The 18,314-nt window shown below is 39.0% G+C and overlaps 2 protein-coding genes across 2 annotated transcripts in view; one reads left to right on the top strand and one right to left on the bottom strand.

The window, feature by feature from the left end:
• The window catches only part of PIBF1 (progesterone immunomodulatory binding factor 1), an 82,795-nt gene extending 68,611 nt beyond the window's left edge, over nt 1–14,184 (bottom strand). The window contains exons 1-5 of the mRNA XM_072400329.1: nt 14,116–14,184; nt 11,134–11,411; nt 8,869–8,969; nt 2,730–2,928; nt 557–676 (exon numbers count right to left, since the gene is read on the bottom strand). Coding sequence (XP_072256430.1) covers nt 557–676; nt 2,730–2,928; nt 8,869–8,969; nt 11,134–11,376 — 663 coding nt within the window. The 5' untranslated portion in view covers nt 11,377–11,411; nt 14,116–14,184. The remainder of the gene's footprint in view (nt 1–556; nt 677–2,729; nt 2,929–8,868; nt 8,970–11,133; nt 11,412–14,115) is intronic.
• A 262-nt stretch (nt 14,185–14,446) lies between these two features.
• Nucleotides 14,447–18,314, top strand: part of DIS3 (DIS3 homolog, exosome endoribonuclease and 3'-5' exoribonuclease) — a gene marked incomplete in the record, with an annotated part of 25,544 nt that continues 21,676 nt past the window's right edge. The window contains 3 exon segments of the mRNA XM_072400211.1: nt 14,447–14,549; nt 14,683–14,766; nt 17,410–17,636. Of these exon segments, the coding sequence (XP_072256312.1) occupies nt 17,418–17,636 (219 nt within the window).

Below are 18,314 nucleotides of genomic sequence, written 5' to 3'. Positions count from 1 at the left end.
TCACCCAACCCAGGCGCGAGATCGGGTGATGTAGGATGAAAAAAAATTTGCCGATCTCACTGCGCATGCGGGAGATCGACAAATGTTTCTATTTGCGCAAAAAGACTCCTCGGGCATGCGTAGAAGGAGCACACAAGAGCCCCCCGGGATGCCTGAGGTAGGTATCCTGGGAGGCTTTGCGCTCCCAATCATTCTCGATCAGCTAGGCGATCGAGAATTTGGGGGCGGCGCTTCACCTTTATTTTTTTTTTTTTTAAAAAGGGTGTTGCACCTAAAAAAAAAAATAAAAAAAAATTGAATTTTTACCTTACATAAAAGGGTTGTCTACCCTTTTATGTAAAGTGAAATTTCTGAGTTTAGGTACGCTTTGAGCCGAAAAATTGTAGGTGGGTGACAGTCCCTGTATTGTGACCCAACTCTTCATTAACCACCCAAAAACAGCCGGGTGGTTACTGAAAAGTGCCGGGTGGGGTGCGCCCAGCTAAAAGGGGCCAGGGAGAACACTTAATAGTTCTTCAAGGGTAAAATGGATGGGAGAGGAAGATTTCGAACATACTTGCAATATATTTGAAAGCTGTTGTCTGTAGCCATTGACCTCTTCAGACTGTTTTTCATTCCTAACTTGAAGGTCATTTAATTTATTCTTCAATGGTTGGACCAATTCATAGAAGCGAACCTGTAAATGGTAAACATATTGGAAGAAATGATTCCATTACTTAGTTAAAATAAAATAATCTAATATATGGAGTTTCTAACAAATAATTCTGATCTTTAGTCTAGTCTATAAGATATGTCAATTGGTTTTCACAATTTATTTCTTTAAGTAAGTTAAGCAAAAAGGAAAGCTTTTTTTCTGATATTAAGAACTGTCAAGCTGGCTGCATGAGACACAACCTGAACATGCAATCACAGATCTACAATGCTTTAGTGCATGGATTGCTGCTTAAACACATCTACTGCTTTAATTACACAACCCCTATAAATAAAAAAACAAAAGCAATTATCTATGTCTCAGGGTGATGTAGGCTGCCTTTTAAGCATAGGCATTACCACCCAAAATGCACTTTACTATTATTATTACACAATATTTATATAGCGCCGACATATTACACAGCGCTTTACAAAGTCCATTTATTATTGTGGCAAAATCCATAACTGTTCCTCAAAGGGGCACAAAATCTAATGTCCCTACTATAGTCATATGTTAATGTTTTTATGTATGGTAATGTTTATGTATGTTAATCTAAAAGTTTTAGGTCAGGTTTTTTTGGGGGGAAGTCAATTACCTAAGTTCATGTTTTTGGAATGTGGGAGGAAACCGGAGTACCCGGAGGAAACCCATGCAAACACCGGGAGAACCTGAAAACCCTATGCAGATAGTGTCCTGTCCAAGATTGAAACCTGGGACCTAGCGCTGGCGCTGCGAAGGCCAGACTGCTAATTCTGTCAACTTTATAATTTAATACGACTCAGCACAAGGCAGGAGTGCCTCCATATTTGAAAAGAGCCTTTTCCCAGTGCTTTTGATAGAAGAACAGAAAAACAGCCAGGCAGTGCCAAGTGCATTTTTCTAGGGGAATGTCAGTTAGTAAAAAAGCTTGAAAGGCAGCCTAGAAGTACATTTATCCTTAAAAGAATTATTAAGAAAGTATTAATTCAGCTAAACCTATAGGAAGGTTTACTGGATCACCCTGGTTAACTGATGAAATTGTATCCTTTTTAGTCGTTGGGAGCTTTAATAAATCAGGTCCAATGAGTGGTCATTGTGTTGAAATGAAAGAAGTATCTACAGGAAACCTGGAGCAACACTTGGTATTATACATTTTTCTTTTTGGTTGCCATTCTTTAAACCAGTATCCCTGCCTTTTTAGGCCAACACAATGGGTTTTACACTGTTCTTTTTAAGGTACATAGATTGAATTGTAAAAGATATTCAGAAGATATTAAACACAGTGCTTGATGTCTAATGAGTTGCTAAATGTCATTCACATCTCCACTCACTAATGTACTAATGCTAACAAGCAAATAAAACAGGCTATAGGGTAAACAATATAAAGCATATCTTAAATGTTCAAAAACTTACTGAAACTTCCATGGTTGGAGGAAACTACTATGGTGCCTATCACTTCTTTTTTTTATTATTTAGTATTATATCTCATACTGAATACTAAATTAAATGTGATGTTTATAAATGGTGCTCAGTTATGCTGTTCTGCAAAGTACATATACCCTTCACATGAACTAAGTGTGATGTACAAGGAAAGTTTCATTCTGGTTTACAGGCAGCAGGTGTATTGTCAGAAGGAATCAGAATATTGCAGGTTAGGCACAGCTTGATCACTGTAACGTGAGCGCCACCTTGTGGTCATTTCCAGCAGTCACTAGATTTGTGGTTACAAGCATTTTATTAGTTTGTGTATGTCACTACATACTACTAGAATTTTGTCATGTTAGTAAATGTAAAATACTCTCCACAGTGTACTATTATGGGGTAACACTGTTATCAACACCAATTTTAAATGTAAGGCATGCATTCTAAAATAAATATTCAGATGATTGCTGACACAGTTTGGTTTTTCGTTGAAAAGTTCTGTAGTGTAGAAAGGCTGCACTTAGAATTAGGTTAGAATGCCACTCAATGCCTCTTCAGGAGAATTTATATTAGGAAACAAAATACAAAAACTACAACCCCTTGTTCAACAAGCAATCCATACATGTACTTTACTCACAGACACATATTCAGAAATAGACAGCTGATCCTCTGGCAGAGCTTTCAGGTCGTCGTACATTTCTTGTGTCAGTTCCAAGTCACGTAAACTACGCCGTATATCCCCTGTTCGTTCCCTTAATTGGCGGTTTGTCTCTTCTGATTGCTTAAGCCTTTGCAAAATTGTTTCCAGTTCCTTTTTCTTTATTTCTTGATCTCTCCTAATGGTAAAAGTAAAAAATTTGGATTCTAGGTTACTATTTGCACTCAAAAAAAAAAAAAAAAAAACACAATATATACACAAATACACAAAAAAAATAAACAGAATATAGATTGCAGTCGAACACACACAAAAAGTAATCTAATACAATATTTTGTTATTCCAGGCTAATTACTATACTTACTATATATAATTACTATATCCACAGCTCACAGTATGGTGGTCAGTGGGAAGAATGCCTCTTACATTGCTGGCCAGTGGGAAGAATGTCACAATTACAGCCAAAAAGATCATTGATGTCAATGGTAATTGACCTAAGAGGTCCAAATTGTTCATGGCTCAAGGAACCCTAGTTGAGAAACACTGGCATATAGCAAAGCAAATCTATAGGTGGAGGTAAATAGTAATTCTTCATATTTTATGTTAATATACTACCGATACGTTAAAAAAAGTGGGAAGATGCCCAGTCAAAAAAAAAAGTCATTAGGTTTAAATAGGATGTATAAAAAAAGTAGCTCAAGAAGACTTGCTTTCACAGCACAGAACAACTTTTTATCTTCAGTGACCTTTTTCAAGTTACGAGGGGGTGCCGAGAGGTTCTTGGCTTTGTCCCGTTCCAGATGAAAAAATGAGTGTGGGGGAATATGACAGCCTAATTTCTTAGTATGTAACTGTGCAAATATCAGGTCTTTGCGATTCTTAATACTGTTTCTTCTTTTAGTGAGAAGATGTGATGGCAGAGGCACAAGCAAGTTTCACGTCGTTGGGGTTACGGGCCATCATGAAGTTTTTGTTTCTCCAGGGAAAGTCAGCAAAGAACATTCACAATGAAATGTCACAAACACTGGGAGAGAAGTGTCCTTCCTATAGCACTGTCAAACCTGGATATCTGGTTTCAAGACTGGGCATTTACCCCGTTGAAGATGAGCCCCGCAGTGGGCGCCCCCAACCTCAACTGAGCCAGCAACCTGCGAAGCTCTCCATGAGCTGATTATTGAGGACCGGCAAATATCCGCAAAAAACATAGCCCAGATACTTGACAACTCACGGGAACGTGTTGAGTTTATTATCACCACTATGCTAGACATGCGCAAGCTTTCAGCGAATATGGGTGCCGAAACAATGATCAGAAGAAGGAACGAGCTGAAGCATCCAAAGCCGTTTTGGCCCATTTTGAAGCTGCACAGGACTTTTTGGCTAGGTTAATGACTGAGGATGAAACTCAGCTCCATATCTATGATCCTGAAACCAAGGAACAGTCAAAGGAATGGCGCCAAAGCGGGTCACCTCGGCCCAAGAAGTTCTGAACCCAGAAAACGGCCAAAAAAGTCCGGGCGTCCGTTTTCTGGGACAAAGACGGTATTCTGTTAGTGGACTACATACCTCAGGGCTCTAGTATCACCGGACAGTATTATGCTAACCTCCTGGACCAGCTGAAGGAGGCAATTAATAATGCCGTGGAAAGTTGACCAAAGGGATCTTTTTATTGCAGGACAATGCACCTGCACACATGTCCAACGTTGTGGCTGCCAAATTGAACACCCTGGGTTTCCAATTGGTCCACCATCCCCCCTACTCACCTGACCTGGCCCCTTCGGACTATTATCTGTTCCCGAATTTGAAGAAACACGTGAAGGGGCAACATTTTGAGGACATTTCTGATGTCAAAGATGCTGCTGAGAACTGGTTCGCGGCCCAACCAAAGGACTTTTATCTTAACGGTCTAGAAGGCTCCAACTACGGTGTACCAAGTGCATCAGTCTCAGGGGGGAATATGTTGAATAAATGTGTTATTTCATAACTCTGGCTCTCTTCTTTCTGGACAAAGCCAGGAACTTCTCAGCGTCCCCTCGTAATTTATGAATCCACTTGGATATCAGGAGATAAATGCACAGCTTCCAAAGTATAGCAAGGGCTGCTCTAAGAGGACACCAGTCGCTACCTTGTAAAACTCAGGCAAACTTCTGGAAGAAGGGGTCCCAGTGCACCCCACCACAATACACCAGGCTGTAACCAATTAGTAATGAGGACCCACAGTTCTAATTCCCCTATTAGGTTCTGCATTCCCCATATCTTATATTGTAGGTCTTCTTCCCCTGCTTTATCAGTTCGTACCGGAGTTCTATGATTAGTAATATTATATGTATTAAATTGATGGTAATAATAATATCTAAATTTTACCATTGCTTACTTTGGTACAGAACAGTGTTCCATTTTACTGCGCAAGCACCCGGTAACAAACCTTAACAACCTTTTCTTGTCTTTAGTTGTAAAGTGGCCTGACTTTTTATCTTTTATAAAGTTCTGGAATTAGTTATTTTAACAATTTTTACCTAAACAGCATTGAACATTGGAAAGGAGAAAAAAAGAAAGAAAGAGAAGTGATCACTGTCACAATCTTCAAGTGGGATTTCCTAGAAAGTCACAGAAGCAACAGGCTAAGCAGGCTAGCCCTAATTTCTTGTCTGGACACTGACTCAAGTTCATCACAGGCGGTACCAAAGATATCAAAGTGTTTCTTTGTTAACTGAAAATCTAATCTTGCCCTGGGGACTGATGTCTGCGTCAACCGTTTGGGACAGTTGTAAAGACTCTGATCAGTCACAAATTACCGCCTAAGGATTTTTGTAGGACTGCTGAAAGTAAATAGTAACAGCCCAGTAACAGGAGGTGTCAGGTATTTTGTCCTGTTGGCTCTTTGTATAATGGTATATGGCTCTAAATTCTGCACAATCCATATCCACAATGTAAGGGTGCATTTACACCTAGCACATAGCTACAGGCAAGTATTACATGTTTCTAATTTGCTGCTGTATGCTTATTATAGGCGTTTCCCTGCATTTGATTTATACTGTATTTAGCTTTTGTATTTAAAAAACAGTAGCTACATTCCAGAGTTTAGTAGGACAATACAATTTTTTTTATATTCTATCCAGTGTTAGTATAAAAGAAATTCCATTTTTTGTATACAGTTATTTGTAAAATATCCTCAAAAAAAAATACAGAACTCCGGGTTGCTATTCATTACATTGTTACAAGCAAATAATGTAATTGTAATGGTATTTTTAAGAAGGTGACAACTGTCCTCTGTCATTTCTCTCATTGGGTCTGATTTATTAAGGCTCCTCCAAGGCTGGGGAGGATACACTTTCATCAATGAAGCTGGGTGATCCAGCAAACCTGGAAAAGATCCAGCCCAGGATTCAAATCAATTGCAGGTTTGCTGGATCACCCAGCTTCACTGTTGAAAGTGTATCCTCTCCAGCCTTGGAGAGCTTTAATAAATCAGGCCCATTATCTCTTCCAGTTACAGTTTCAGAGGACAGAAATGAGAAGAAAATCTATAGGATATGGAACTATGGCTTTAATAAAAGTCATTTCCTATCACCATTCCTATTCCTAACAGCACAGATTTTGCCATTAGCCACAAAAACACACACATTTACACATACCAACTCTGTGAACAATTCTGCAATGCACACCTTGAAAATGACAATGTTTCTATTTAAATATATGTGCTCCCTTATTATCTTCCTGTTCATCATCTGTATAAAATTGTTTTGCAGAATGATGCCCTGCACATTCATTTAGAAATGCTCACCCTTTCTGGACTGTCATTGACAACTGGAAAAATCAGAGTGGCTCCTGATCATATGGGTCAGCTAAGACATAGGAATTACATGACAACTGGTGGCTGGAATAGGACGACGTAGACATGTTCAGTTATGATTTCAGGGACAAAAGAGTGTACACAGTGCTGTTCTGTTCTATGCAGAAGGAAGGGTTATATCAAGCAAGCAGCACCCTGCTGTTCTCTTCTATTTTCATTTCTATTGAGGAAGTTCATCGTCGAGCATCCTCTGTACACAGGTCAGATTCTCTCCCCAAGATGAGCCCAACTGTTCGCTTTGGGTGAGAATCATCTGATGTGTGTACACAGCCTTAGGAAACCATTCAGCCTGAAGATAAAATCGCCACCTACAGGCTGAAGCCGCTATATTTAATGAATAGGATCACTGTTTTTTTATTATTATTCTTACACAGTATTTATATAGCGCTGATATATTACGCATTCCATAGTCATGTCACTAGCTGTCCCTCAAAGGGGCTCAAAATCTAATGTCACTACCTCAGTCATATGTCTTTAATACAGTTTAAGGTCAATTTGGGGGGGGAATCAATTTACTTAACTACATGTTTTTGGAATGTGGGTGGAAACTGGAGTACCCAGAGGTAACCCACACAAACACAGGGAGAGCCTGCAAACTCTTTGCAGATAGTGTCCTGGCCGAGATTCCAACCTGGGACCCAGCTCTGCAAAGGCCAGAGTGTTAATCTCTGTTCCACTATTCTGCCCATATTTAATAATATTATTGAAATAACTGCATTAAACATTGAAAAATTGTATGCAGGGTTTTATTATAGGGGTTTAATTTTCCTTAAAAAATACCAGGTAAGCATATTTTACTTACATCCCAAACAAAAGAAAAAGTAAATGAGAAATATTGATATTCTCCTAGGGAAATATCTTCTATGAAGTGACCCTGAACAAAGGTATAATGTTACAATTTAAACAAATGTATTAAGTTATTACAAATGAAAATATGCTACAACAAAAATGTTCACAGCAAAACACTTTATAGTTCACAAACCACCCAAATGGCTTTTCCTTACAAATTACTAAAAACATTTTTCATACAAGTTTGTGTAAAGTTTAGTCCCTCAGATGATGTGAAATGGGCTATTAGCACATGTGGACTGTGCGATTTCTGGCAGGTGACGAGCGGAGATATATGGGTACAAATACTACAAATGAGCAGTACCGGATTATTAATGAGATTAAAAGAAAAACAGAGTACATTGGGTCAATTATATTTATCCCACATTTTTCTCACATTTGTGGTTAAAGTCTAAAAAAAACAAATGGGATGCCTAGTCCAAAATCCAGTCAGCAGGATGAAGATGCTCAGGGATCTTCATCAATCAAGAGCTTCAGTCATGTTTATTGGATATGGGAAACACAATAAAGATGTTTGTAGTCAGTTTGAGATGTTAATTGTTGGCTCTCCCATCCATTCCACATTGAGGTTGTCTACCCCAAGAGACAGGAAGAGCAAAACTGCTAACATTACAGTTGTTACAATGAAAGTTTGATGCCATGGCTGGCTCTTGGGTTGCAAGAATATCAATAATTTAGAAAGTGTTCAAGCCTATAGGACAGGCATGAATGAATAAAGGATTGTCGTTTTAAAATGCCAATTTTTATATTTTCTGCCCTTAACACCCTTTACGATAATGGGAAACTCACTTTGTTGATATAGAGCAAGTAGAAAGGAGTCTGCACTCTGTGCCCATTCACATACAGTACTAAGTGGACACCTAAGTGAGAAGGCAAATCAGTTTACCAGCCATGATATGTCAGGCCTTTTAAAGCCTGTTATACTCACCTGTCTCCATTCTATTGCAGGGCACCGCCATCTTCTTCCATCTTCTGTTCCTAATTGTGATCTCCACCATTATGATTGGCTGGGATGACGTAACTCTCATACAGGAGCGCAGGTTCATTCAGTCCTGTCAACTGCAGGAGAAGTCGGGTAGCCTTGCAAGCAACAGCCTCCAGTGAGCGATCAGGTAGGTAAAAATGCAGTGCTCTCCCTAGCCCCTTTTAGCTGGGCGCACCACCTGGCTTGTTTTGGGTGGTTACTGATGAGTTGAGTCATAACACAGGGGCCATAACCTGCCTACAATTTCTTCTCACCCAGCTTAAAAAAAAATTCTGGGTTGAGCACTGGAATGCTTATTGCAGAAGTGACATCACCGATCCATTTCTACAATAAAGTCTTATCTGAACACAAATTTGTAAAGCGCCTGCTTTAAGTAATTTAAAATGCTAAATATTTGCTGTAATTGCATGCACTCAGCATCATGTAATATGTCCTACCTGACATCCTCCTGTTGGATTTTGTTCTGGGTTTCAAGTTTTAAAGTCAGGATTTGTTTTTGATGAACGGCGTCATTCAGTTTCTCTTCAAGCTCTTCAATCTGTAAATTATTACAAACATAAGTTGTATGTGAGTTTATAAACTGATAAAAAAACCTACCATATACCATTCTTTTGGACAAACTGCATACTGGATAAGAGAATAACGTCCATTGAATGTTTGCAGTCACATTTATTTAATGATCGTTCAGTGCCTGGCTATAGTTGTATATGTGTCTCTGCACACCAGACAATTTAAATTCTATGGAAGCAGCAGTAACACAACCGACTACACAATAAGGTCATTCATGTATAATGTTGCAGTAAGATTATTCTTTTAATGTAAAATTATTTTGTAGTAACTACCATGACTGGGTCATCTATAGCCCACAGCATGGTGATGTGGAATGACGCCATCTAGTAACCAGAAATAGCAATGGTATTCCTTTAAAATGATCAGACCATCACTAACAAACAAGACAGGCTTGACTGGAAAACAACACCAAATTTGTCTAAATAAATATACACTGCAGCTGTGTGCAGTAATAATATACTGTTATGCAACTCGGTTATCAACAAGAAAGAACGGAAAGTCAACATTAACAAATCCACATAAAAATTGTTTCCACTTGCCATTTACATGGGACTTGCTCTTGATATAAAATACGTTTGTAATGATATTGAACATATTTTCTAATTCTTTTGAATACAATTAACGTGTATGTCCAGCCATTTTTTTTAGTTTTGTATAGAGCAGTAAACGATTAAAACATCTATCACGGCCTTGGAGGAACCCTTGAAATAAATTCAGGTCTCATGAAGCCCTTTCTATAATGAATATATTCACAGATCACAGTACAATAATGAAGTGATCAGTGGGAACAATGCATGTTACATTACCGGACAGTGGGAAGAATGTCATATTATTATTATTTTTACACAGTATTTATATAGCGCCAGCATATTACGCAGCACTGTACAAAGTTGATAGTCATGTCACTAACTGTCCCTCAAAGGAGCTCACAATCTAATGTCCCTACCACATGTCAATAATGTAGTCCAAGGTCAATTTTGAGGGGAAGCCAATTAATCTTACTGCATGTTTTTGGGATGTGGAAGGAAACCCACGCAGACACGGGGAGAACCTGCAAACTCCATGCAGATAGTGTCCTGGCCAAGATTCAAACCCGGGACCTAGCGCTTCAACCCGGGATCTAGAGTATATTGAGAATGATTTCTCTGTATAATGTCTTTTTATGCAAAGATATGGACAGCATGAAAAACAATTTATTCTTCATTGATTATATTGTATGATGTTGATGTTAATTATATAACACAAACACTGCCTGCTCCATGTAGTTTCTGGACTAGCCCTTATTTTGCTTTTTCTAAGTACTACGGCTTTTATATATTTATACTGAATCACTTCACAAGTAGTAGAGAACAACTGGCCTCCACAGTAAAGATTTCAGCAATACTACCAAGTCTCCCCAACAACCCCCTGAAGAAGCCTTATTAGAGGAAATGCGTGGGGAGGGAAACAAAACTATTGCTGTCTGAACAGGACCAAAACTACTTGCACCGTACGCTTACCTGTTACCTAGCTTAGTTTTCCTATGTTAGCACTAGGCACTAGCATAGGTCATTTCTGTCTAGTTTTAGAATATTTTCGATTGAAATAAAGTTGTTTTATGAAAAACTCTCTGTGCCCTATAAAAGCCTGTCTTTTCGCTATACCTAAAACTCACCTTCTCATTATACTTTTATTACATATATTTACATAAATCAAAGAAATATATTGTCATTTAATGTTATGGCAAGAAAATCACAAACTACATGGAGCAGGCAGTGTTTGTGTTATATAATTAACATCCATGAAGATTATATTGATTTTATTGTTTTTCATGCTGTCCATATCTTTGCATAAAAAGATATTGTACAGAGAAATCATTCTCAATATACTCTAGGCTCATCCACTGTTGTATATTATTGGCTGAGTGGCATGAAATGTATTCCTTGCTTCATATGCCTTTTACTAAAATCTCAACAGAAGGAACGATCAGGGTGGGCACGTGGGAAACTATCCCTTCAAAAGCTCTTGGGTTACCACCTTTGGTGACAATAACCTTCTCTAATAAAAGTAAAGAAAGAAGAAGGGTAATCTCTAGAACCCAGCGACACACCTCTGATTTACACAGATATACATTTCCAACCTTAGAAACTCACTTTAGTCAGGTATTCCCCCTTCAGATTGTCAATCATGAGGTTTTTCTGGGACAGTTCTATCTTTAGGAGCTGGAGATTGTGAAGCAGCTCTTTCCTTTCAATCAGCTGTCTAGTGACTTTAGAGGAGCCATTGCGTTCTTCTGAAGAGGAGACTTCATCTGTGGGGACTGTCGTTTCTAGGCTTAGATCGTCAGACTCCAGGGAGCTGGAAATGTTCACTTTTTTGACTGCTTTTCTTGACATGTTCTAGCTTTACATCGGCTACTTGGAAAAATATTCTGCAAAACAATAGAATAAATATATTGATCATTTTACAACTATATCTATACACTTATCCATGGCAATTTCATGATATATTCAGTCTTGGAGTAACGTTTTGTAAAACAGTATGTTTGTAACTCATGTCAGTGTTGTTCTGCCCTGTGTGTGATCTGGTAGAGAATACATGGAGACATGATTCGGACATACCCGTGCTGAGCTGCCAGAGCTTATAGTGACACGCACTTTGCTGCATGCATTGGTGTAACACAATGCTGTTTATTTTGCATGGCAGCACAACACACATGCACTGGAGAACAACAATGCAGTTGCTGAGGTGTATTGCACAGGGCTGCTGCTACATTTGTGCATTTATTAGTGTGTTTGAATGTATTAGGCAGCTCAATTAATTTACCTCCTTCAAGGCCATGCATGTTAACAACTGTTAAAAGCTTTTCTCAACCTTCTATCTCCAAAGTAAGCCTATAATAATGATAGGTTATCATGGGCAGGTAAAAATGACTATGACACAATTCTGTGAAAACTTAGAACATGGCCAGGATCACAATAACAGTTTTCATCAAATGTTTTAATGTTTCAGTTATAAAACCTGAAAAAAACGGCTGTCACCTCTCACAAAGGGAATCCCAACAACTGTACCTGTCACATATGTAGGACAGCCAGCATGGCAGGAATATAAAACCTGATAGATAAAGAGGGGATTCGCTGCTTACATCAGAACACAATGGTCTTTTTTTTTATTAAATATTGGAAAGTTGTGTGATTGTTTGGTAAAAACATTTATAAATGAGCCCCATTGCCTTTAAAACAGATCTTTTACATACCTGTTACCCCCTCTATTTTTTAATATACTCATTGTTCAGCCCAGACTTTATTTTGAGCTGGGTGGGAAGAAATTGTAGGTAGGTGGCAGCCCCTGTATTTTCATTAACCACCCAAAAACAGTCGGGTGCTTACTGAAAAGTGCCGGGCGGTGCGCCCAGCTAAAAGGAGCCGGGGAGATCCCTGCTTACACTGTATTCCTTCGTTGTCTATGTATTATCCAATGTCCACCCTTTTCTCTTTTGGTGCGGTGCCACCATCTTTTCTTGTGATGTGGCAATGATTAGACAACACAACTCGCGGTGTGTGGTCTGGTGTCTGACAATAAATACACATGGGGATTCTATGTGTTCTTCATAGGGAGATTTTGCAAGGAGTTAAGGAGGTGGAAGGCAGCTGCCGCATCTTAGGATTTGTGATGTAGAAATCACAGGAGGATATGAGGGGAACAGGACTTGTTTATCCAAAAGGTTAAAAAGAACTGGAGTGTTGCTGCATGTAATAAATGAACTGGGTTCTAGCACACCACTAACATATGTAGGTAAGTCTTTCTTTAATCAGACATTTCTGGGAGTCCCCACTGTACTGCTGACCTTTAAATCATTGTGTTTGGTAGGGGCACAGGTGATGGAGCTGCTACGATGGGTGCAGACAAAAACACAGGAGGGGGGTGGCCGGCATTTATAATACATGGAAGTGTTGGAATGATGACGTCATTTTCAAGCTTTTGTTTCTTGTTAAAATATCTGGTGATCCTGCCATGATGGACCTCATTCTCACACCTCCACACTAACTGGCTGCAAAGAAGATGCAGCAAATCAGCAGGATGATCTTTTTTTGTATGGTATGCAATGACAAAATAAAAAATGTTAGGGTTTATTTCTACATTAAAGTAGATTCAAACCAAAACATTTTTAGTGATGTAGTAAGTAGTAAAGCAGTCAGATCTGTTAGGTAACACAAAGTGAAAAGCATACATTTGGATTTTGCACCCTAAAGCAGAACTATCACCACATTTATCACATTACATAAAAGGGTGAATAACTATTGATATAATAAAAAAAGAATAATTTTGTTGAGAAGCTCCTCCTCTTCTCTCATTACTGATTTGATGGGAAAGACTGAATGGGAAACCTGGTATACACATCATACATCCCAGGATACAGTGTGCTGATCCTTGCACACGCGTGATATTGAGTATGCGTTACAAGGGGCATTCCTGGAATGTAAAATTAAAAGAACCAACCTCACACGTGAGCATTGAGATTGGCACATTTTACATTTTAGAAAGGAGCGTCCCCCAATCTCACACCAGCACAGCACAGAATCGGATACCATAAGAAAAATCCGGAGGAAGATGGCGGAGCCCGGGCCGGGAAGAAGGCAGGATGGCACGGGAATGTCTAGACTTGGTTTGTGGAGGGATCAATGGCTTTACACATATAAAGATGTAATTTTTTTTTACTGAAAGTTCTACTTTTACTGACGGGGGTGAAGTGGAGGAGGGGGATCAATATGGATATCTTAGAAAGCATTGTCCTCATTTTGGGTGATTTCTTCTGACTACCTGTTGTGTATACAGGAATTGAATGGAAATCTCCCCCACTGTACAATAATATAGGTAAAAAATACAACACACAGGGTTTAACCTTACTCCACTCTGAATCGATAATAAAAGGTTTTAGCATCATATAATATTATTATTATTATTATATAGAAACCTGTCAGTGCACATTATAAAGCAGTGACTGGGCACTGGTGGTCCCTGGTTATTCCCTGTCCCCCCAGCCTTACCACTATCAGTCATTTTTGTCAGCCCCTAGCAAAGCTTCATATGAACATAAATAAGGTCTGACACAGGCTGTCCCCAGCAGTACATACCCGGCTCCTTCTATGCTCCTTGCCGCTGTTATAACCGCCTACACTACAACTAACAACACACACATCTACACTACGCATGCGCTCCACAGAGCCACGCCCCCTCCTGCAACTCACCCTGGTAAATCATAGCTTTATGTGACAAACTCTGAATCCATAAACAGTGCTATTTGTTCGCGCTCTTAATGAAAGCTTAGTTATAGATATTTATTGTAGGAACTAACACAAACAATTTAATAAGTCAAATGAAAGGCATGAAAGATAGTGCCGATTGGCTGTAATGGTCACATGATAAACCAAAGCGTCCGGGTCTGCGTTTCACGCCTCGATGTGACCAACCTTCGCTTGATTGGTGAATAGCAACTTGAGAGTTTCCTTTTGCTACACGTGGATGCTGCGCATGTGTAGTGTGGGTTACCAGGAGGAAAGCGTGAGAGGTACTTATGAGACGTGTCTGCGATGTATATGTTTTGTAAGATGTTGTGGGGTTATATCATGGATAATGTCATTATAAAGGATATGTGTGAATGGGAGGCATTATTGTAATACCCTCATCATGCTCTTTTACAGGGAAGAATTGTGTGAATATTGGTGAGAGAATCAGATGAACCTGTAACCCCTCCACACTGCTTCCTGTGCTGGTACAACAATAAGGTGAGGCCCCTTCACACCACAGAGCTGTATTGTATGGCTGCTAACATACACTTCATTATAACAGCGTGTGTATCTTTGTTATATCACAACCTACAGCCAGAGGCTTGGCTATTATTATTAATAACAATAAATAGGATTTTTTAAAGCGGCAACATATTACGTAGTGCTGTACATTAAATAGGGGTTGCAAATAACCGATGAATACAGACAATGACACAGGAGGAGGTGTGAGTAACACACAATAGGATGGGGAGATATGTAGTAGTGGGAAGTAGCCGTGTGTTGTAAAAGTACTGCAGTGCAATGTATACGTGACAATGTCAGACATTGCTTTACATGTGATCTATGACATCCTTACATTTCCCACAGCAATCTGCAATGCTCCACACATAATGGGAAAAAGACTGTCATGTACTGGGCTGACATTCTTTCTCAATGACACTCCAAACTCACGTTGTCAATGCGTTGCTGTGTGCTTTGCTTTTTAAAACACATCACATGCAATTTTTGTTGTGTGTTGTGTGTGTCCACCACTTTCAAATGACTATGCTGTCTTAACACAATGGACATCAATGCGAATGGCTGCCCTGACAGTGTGAATCAACATTAACAGTAATGAGCTGGAGTGGGAGTCGGCACTGGGATATAACAACAGCACATAACAGTGGATTATATCTACAAAATAATTACTGATTATATCCAGTACAGTACAATATTCCCCCCAGAATGTTTTTTTAAACGATGGAAGGAAGCTGTGCAGTGTAATGTGACCCAGGGTTTTAGTAACCCCCGGAAAGCAGATGAATGGTTACTCAAAAGTGCCACCTGGCTAAGAAGGGTCAGGGGGAACACTGCATTATGGTGTAGATCAGTGGTCGCCAACCGGTGGTCATCAGAAAAATTTGGACATTATTTGCAATTTTTATGTTTTATTAATAATAAAACAAATATAATATTCTAATAAATTCCTATATTCTGAATGACAATTTTCGCCTTTGTATTGCACTAAATTCACGAAATGTACTAGAGACAGAAAAACAAGGGAGGCTCAGGGTGACGCCAGTGTAATCCTAAATTGTATGGGGCAACCGTTGCCGAGCCTTACACTTCAGTATTGTTTTCACCATTACAACATTCACCCCGCTCCGCGAATACTGATTCTCATCTGATTGTTTTATTTTATTTTATTTGTTTATTTCTCAGATGATCTTTTAGGTAGGTATGTGTATTTTCTGTAACTGTTATATTTAATGGCATCAAATAGTTGGACTTTGATAACTTATCATTTCTTGTTTTCTCTTAGATTCGAATGAAGTAAACCCATAATGGGTCAGAAATATTTTGCATTTCTTTAGTAATACCAAAGATAAAGCAACTAATGATAATAGTAACAATAGTAATACTTCACGTAACTGTGAGCTGATCAATGTATCAGAGCCTCCACAGTCCTTGTCAGGCACCATTAGGAAGATAATTATTTTACAAATGTATTTCTTTTTAAAAATATTCCATTAGCGGTCTGCAGGATTTAAAAATATGAATTTAGTGGTCCATGAAGTCTGAAAGGTTGGTGACCACTGGTGTAGATAACCATCAGTACAAAAAGTCACATATAGTCTTTGAAAAAAAAAAAATTATAACCAAAAGTCAGTGCACTTTTCTTCATCATGAACCCTATGTGGTGGATTAGTGCCTCCTCAACTGGGCCACCAGTCATTCAGACTCATCAGAAATTAACCTGTTGTTAAAAAGTAGATCAAATTGTTCCTCTATTAGTCATATACCCCACAGTAAAGAGAACTTCTACTCTGTCCCTTAATATCGTTCCTCATTTCTGCAGGGGCTCATCACAGGTTTGTCCAGAGGTGTAAAACAGAAGAATGAGATCTGAATCTGAATAGTACATAGTAAGCTTTACTGTTAGGCTGTGTACACACATGCAATATTTGTCGTTGTAAACGAAGATCCACAACAGATTGTCCAATATTTGTTAACCAAAAAAGTGCTCAACGACCCCGCCAGACCAGGGATCTCGCTGGAAACGAACGACCGTCCCGGCGGATCTGATTGGGCGACAATCGTTCGTAATCTATTGTGTGTACGGTTGTTCAGTGATACACTTTCTCCTCTACATGTCACTTCCTGCATCGTTCAAACGATCGTTCACAAACAATCGTAACTAGTGTGTACATTATTGGTGGATTATATTTGAACGAAGAAGATAAAGTTACAGCATGTACAGAATTGTGCACAATATAAACTTTCAAAATAATCGTTCGTTTTTAAACGATAATTATTGCACATGTGTACCTAGCCTAAGTGACTGATTAGAATAACAAAAGTCCTGTGTGATCACTGCTGCTTCTTCTTGACCTCATTTTTTTTTAGTTTTTGCCGTTATTCTACTTTAGGATTACAAAGGCACGTTCCATTGCAGTGTTAGAATATTATTACAAGTTGCAGATGACTTGTTGCACCCATCTCTTCTAATCATTACTGCAGATCTGGATTCACGGTTTGAATAACAAACACATTCATGTAGCCAGTAGTACATAAAAGTTTGGGTTAGGATATTGCATTGTAAAACTTTGTTTTTACATCTAACACTAACTTTTGCTTTTTCTTTAAATATATATTTTGCAGCTAAAGAAATGTTGAAATCAAAGACTTTTGTGAAGAAGACACGCTCAGGCGCAATTCGAAAATTTGTCAGAGAACATTACTTAAGAGATGACATTACCTGTGGTTGCCAGGGCTGTGAAGAGTGTCAGCAGGAGAAGCCCATCCTCCAACCGGAACCTATGCTGCAAAGTTCTCTCTGTCAAACTCCCCACTATATATTGCCTGACACTAATGTGTTGCTTCATCAGGTATGACTTATACAAGGCAAGCTTATTCTGACATCATATGCAGTTCAAAGCTCGTTCCTTTTATTTGCAGTTAAATAGAACAGTAATATTTTATGAATTTTTGTTTTTTACATTGCAGTTTTGTAAACTTGATTCTGCTTCCACACTGTTGTTCCTAAAATGCTAAGTAGTCAGATAAATTGCTGAGACCATAGAAACCATAGTAGTCTGTGTGATCCCATCAATGACACTGCTGAGGCTGATGAATGCTTTTTCTGTAAGCGTTTTCAGATTACACAAAGTAACTGTGACAATTTAGTAAAATTTTCTTCATGTGTTTATAATAATTTGAAGCTTTAACCACCCGACCGTTAAACCCAACCTTGGTTCGGGTTTAAAGATTTTGCAAAAATCGATAAACCCGAACTTTGTCGGGTGGTTAAATCCCCTCACTTACCTGGTCCCCGCTGTGATGATCCGCTCTGTTCCAGCGTCGATCTCTAAAAAATACCTTCGCCCCGCAGCTCCTCCGGACACGTCTTCTGTCTTCATCCGGCGAGTGCAGTGACGATCACCGGGGTTTCCCGGTGACGTCGCTGCATGTGTCGCTGCGGACGGGAGACGGGGCGGGAAATTCAAATCGCTTTTTGTATTGAACTCAATAGAAAAAAGCTGTATTGAGTCCAATACAAAGAAATC

Source organism: Pyxicephalus adspersus, chromosome 1 (genome assembly GCF_032062135.1).
Source record: "Pyxicephalus adspersus chromosome 1, UCB_Pads_2.0, whole genome shotgun sequence".
Classification (NCBI taxonomy): domain Eukaryota; kingdom Metazoa; phylum Chordata; class Amphibia; order Anura; family Pyxicephalidae; genus Pyxicephalus; species Pyxicephalus adspersus.
This window is presented reverse-complemented; position numbering and strand designations above follow the sequence as displayed.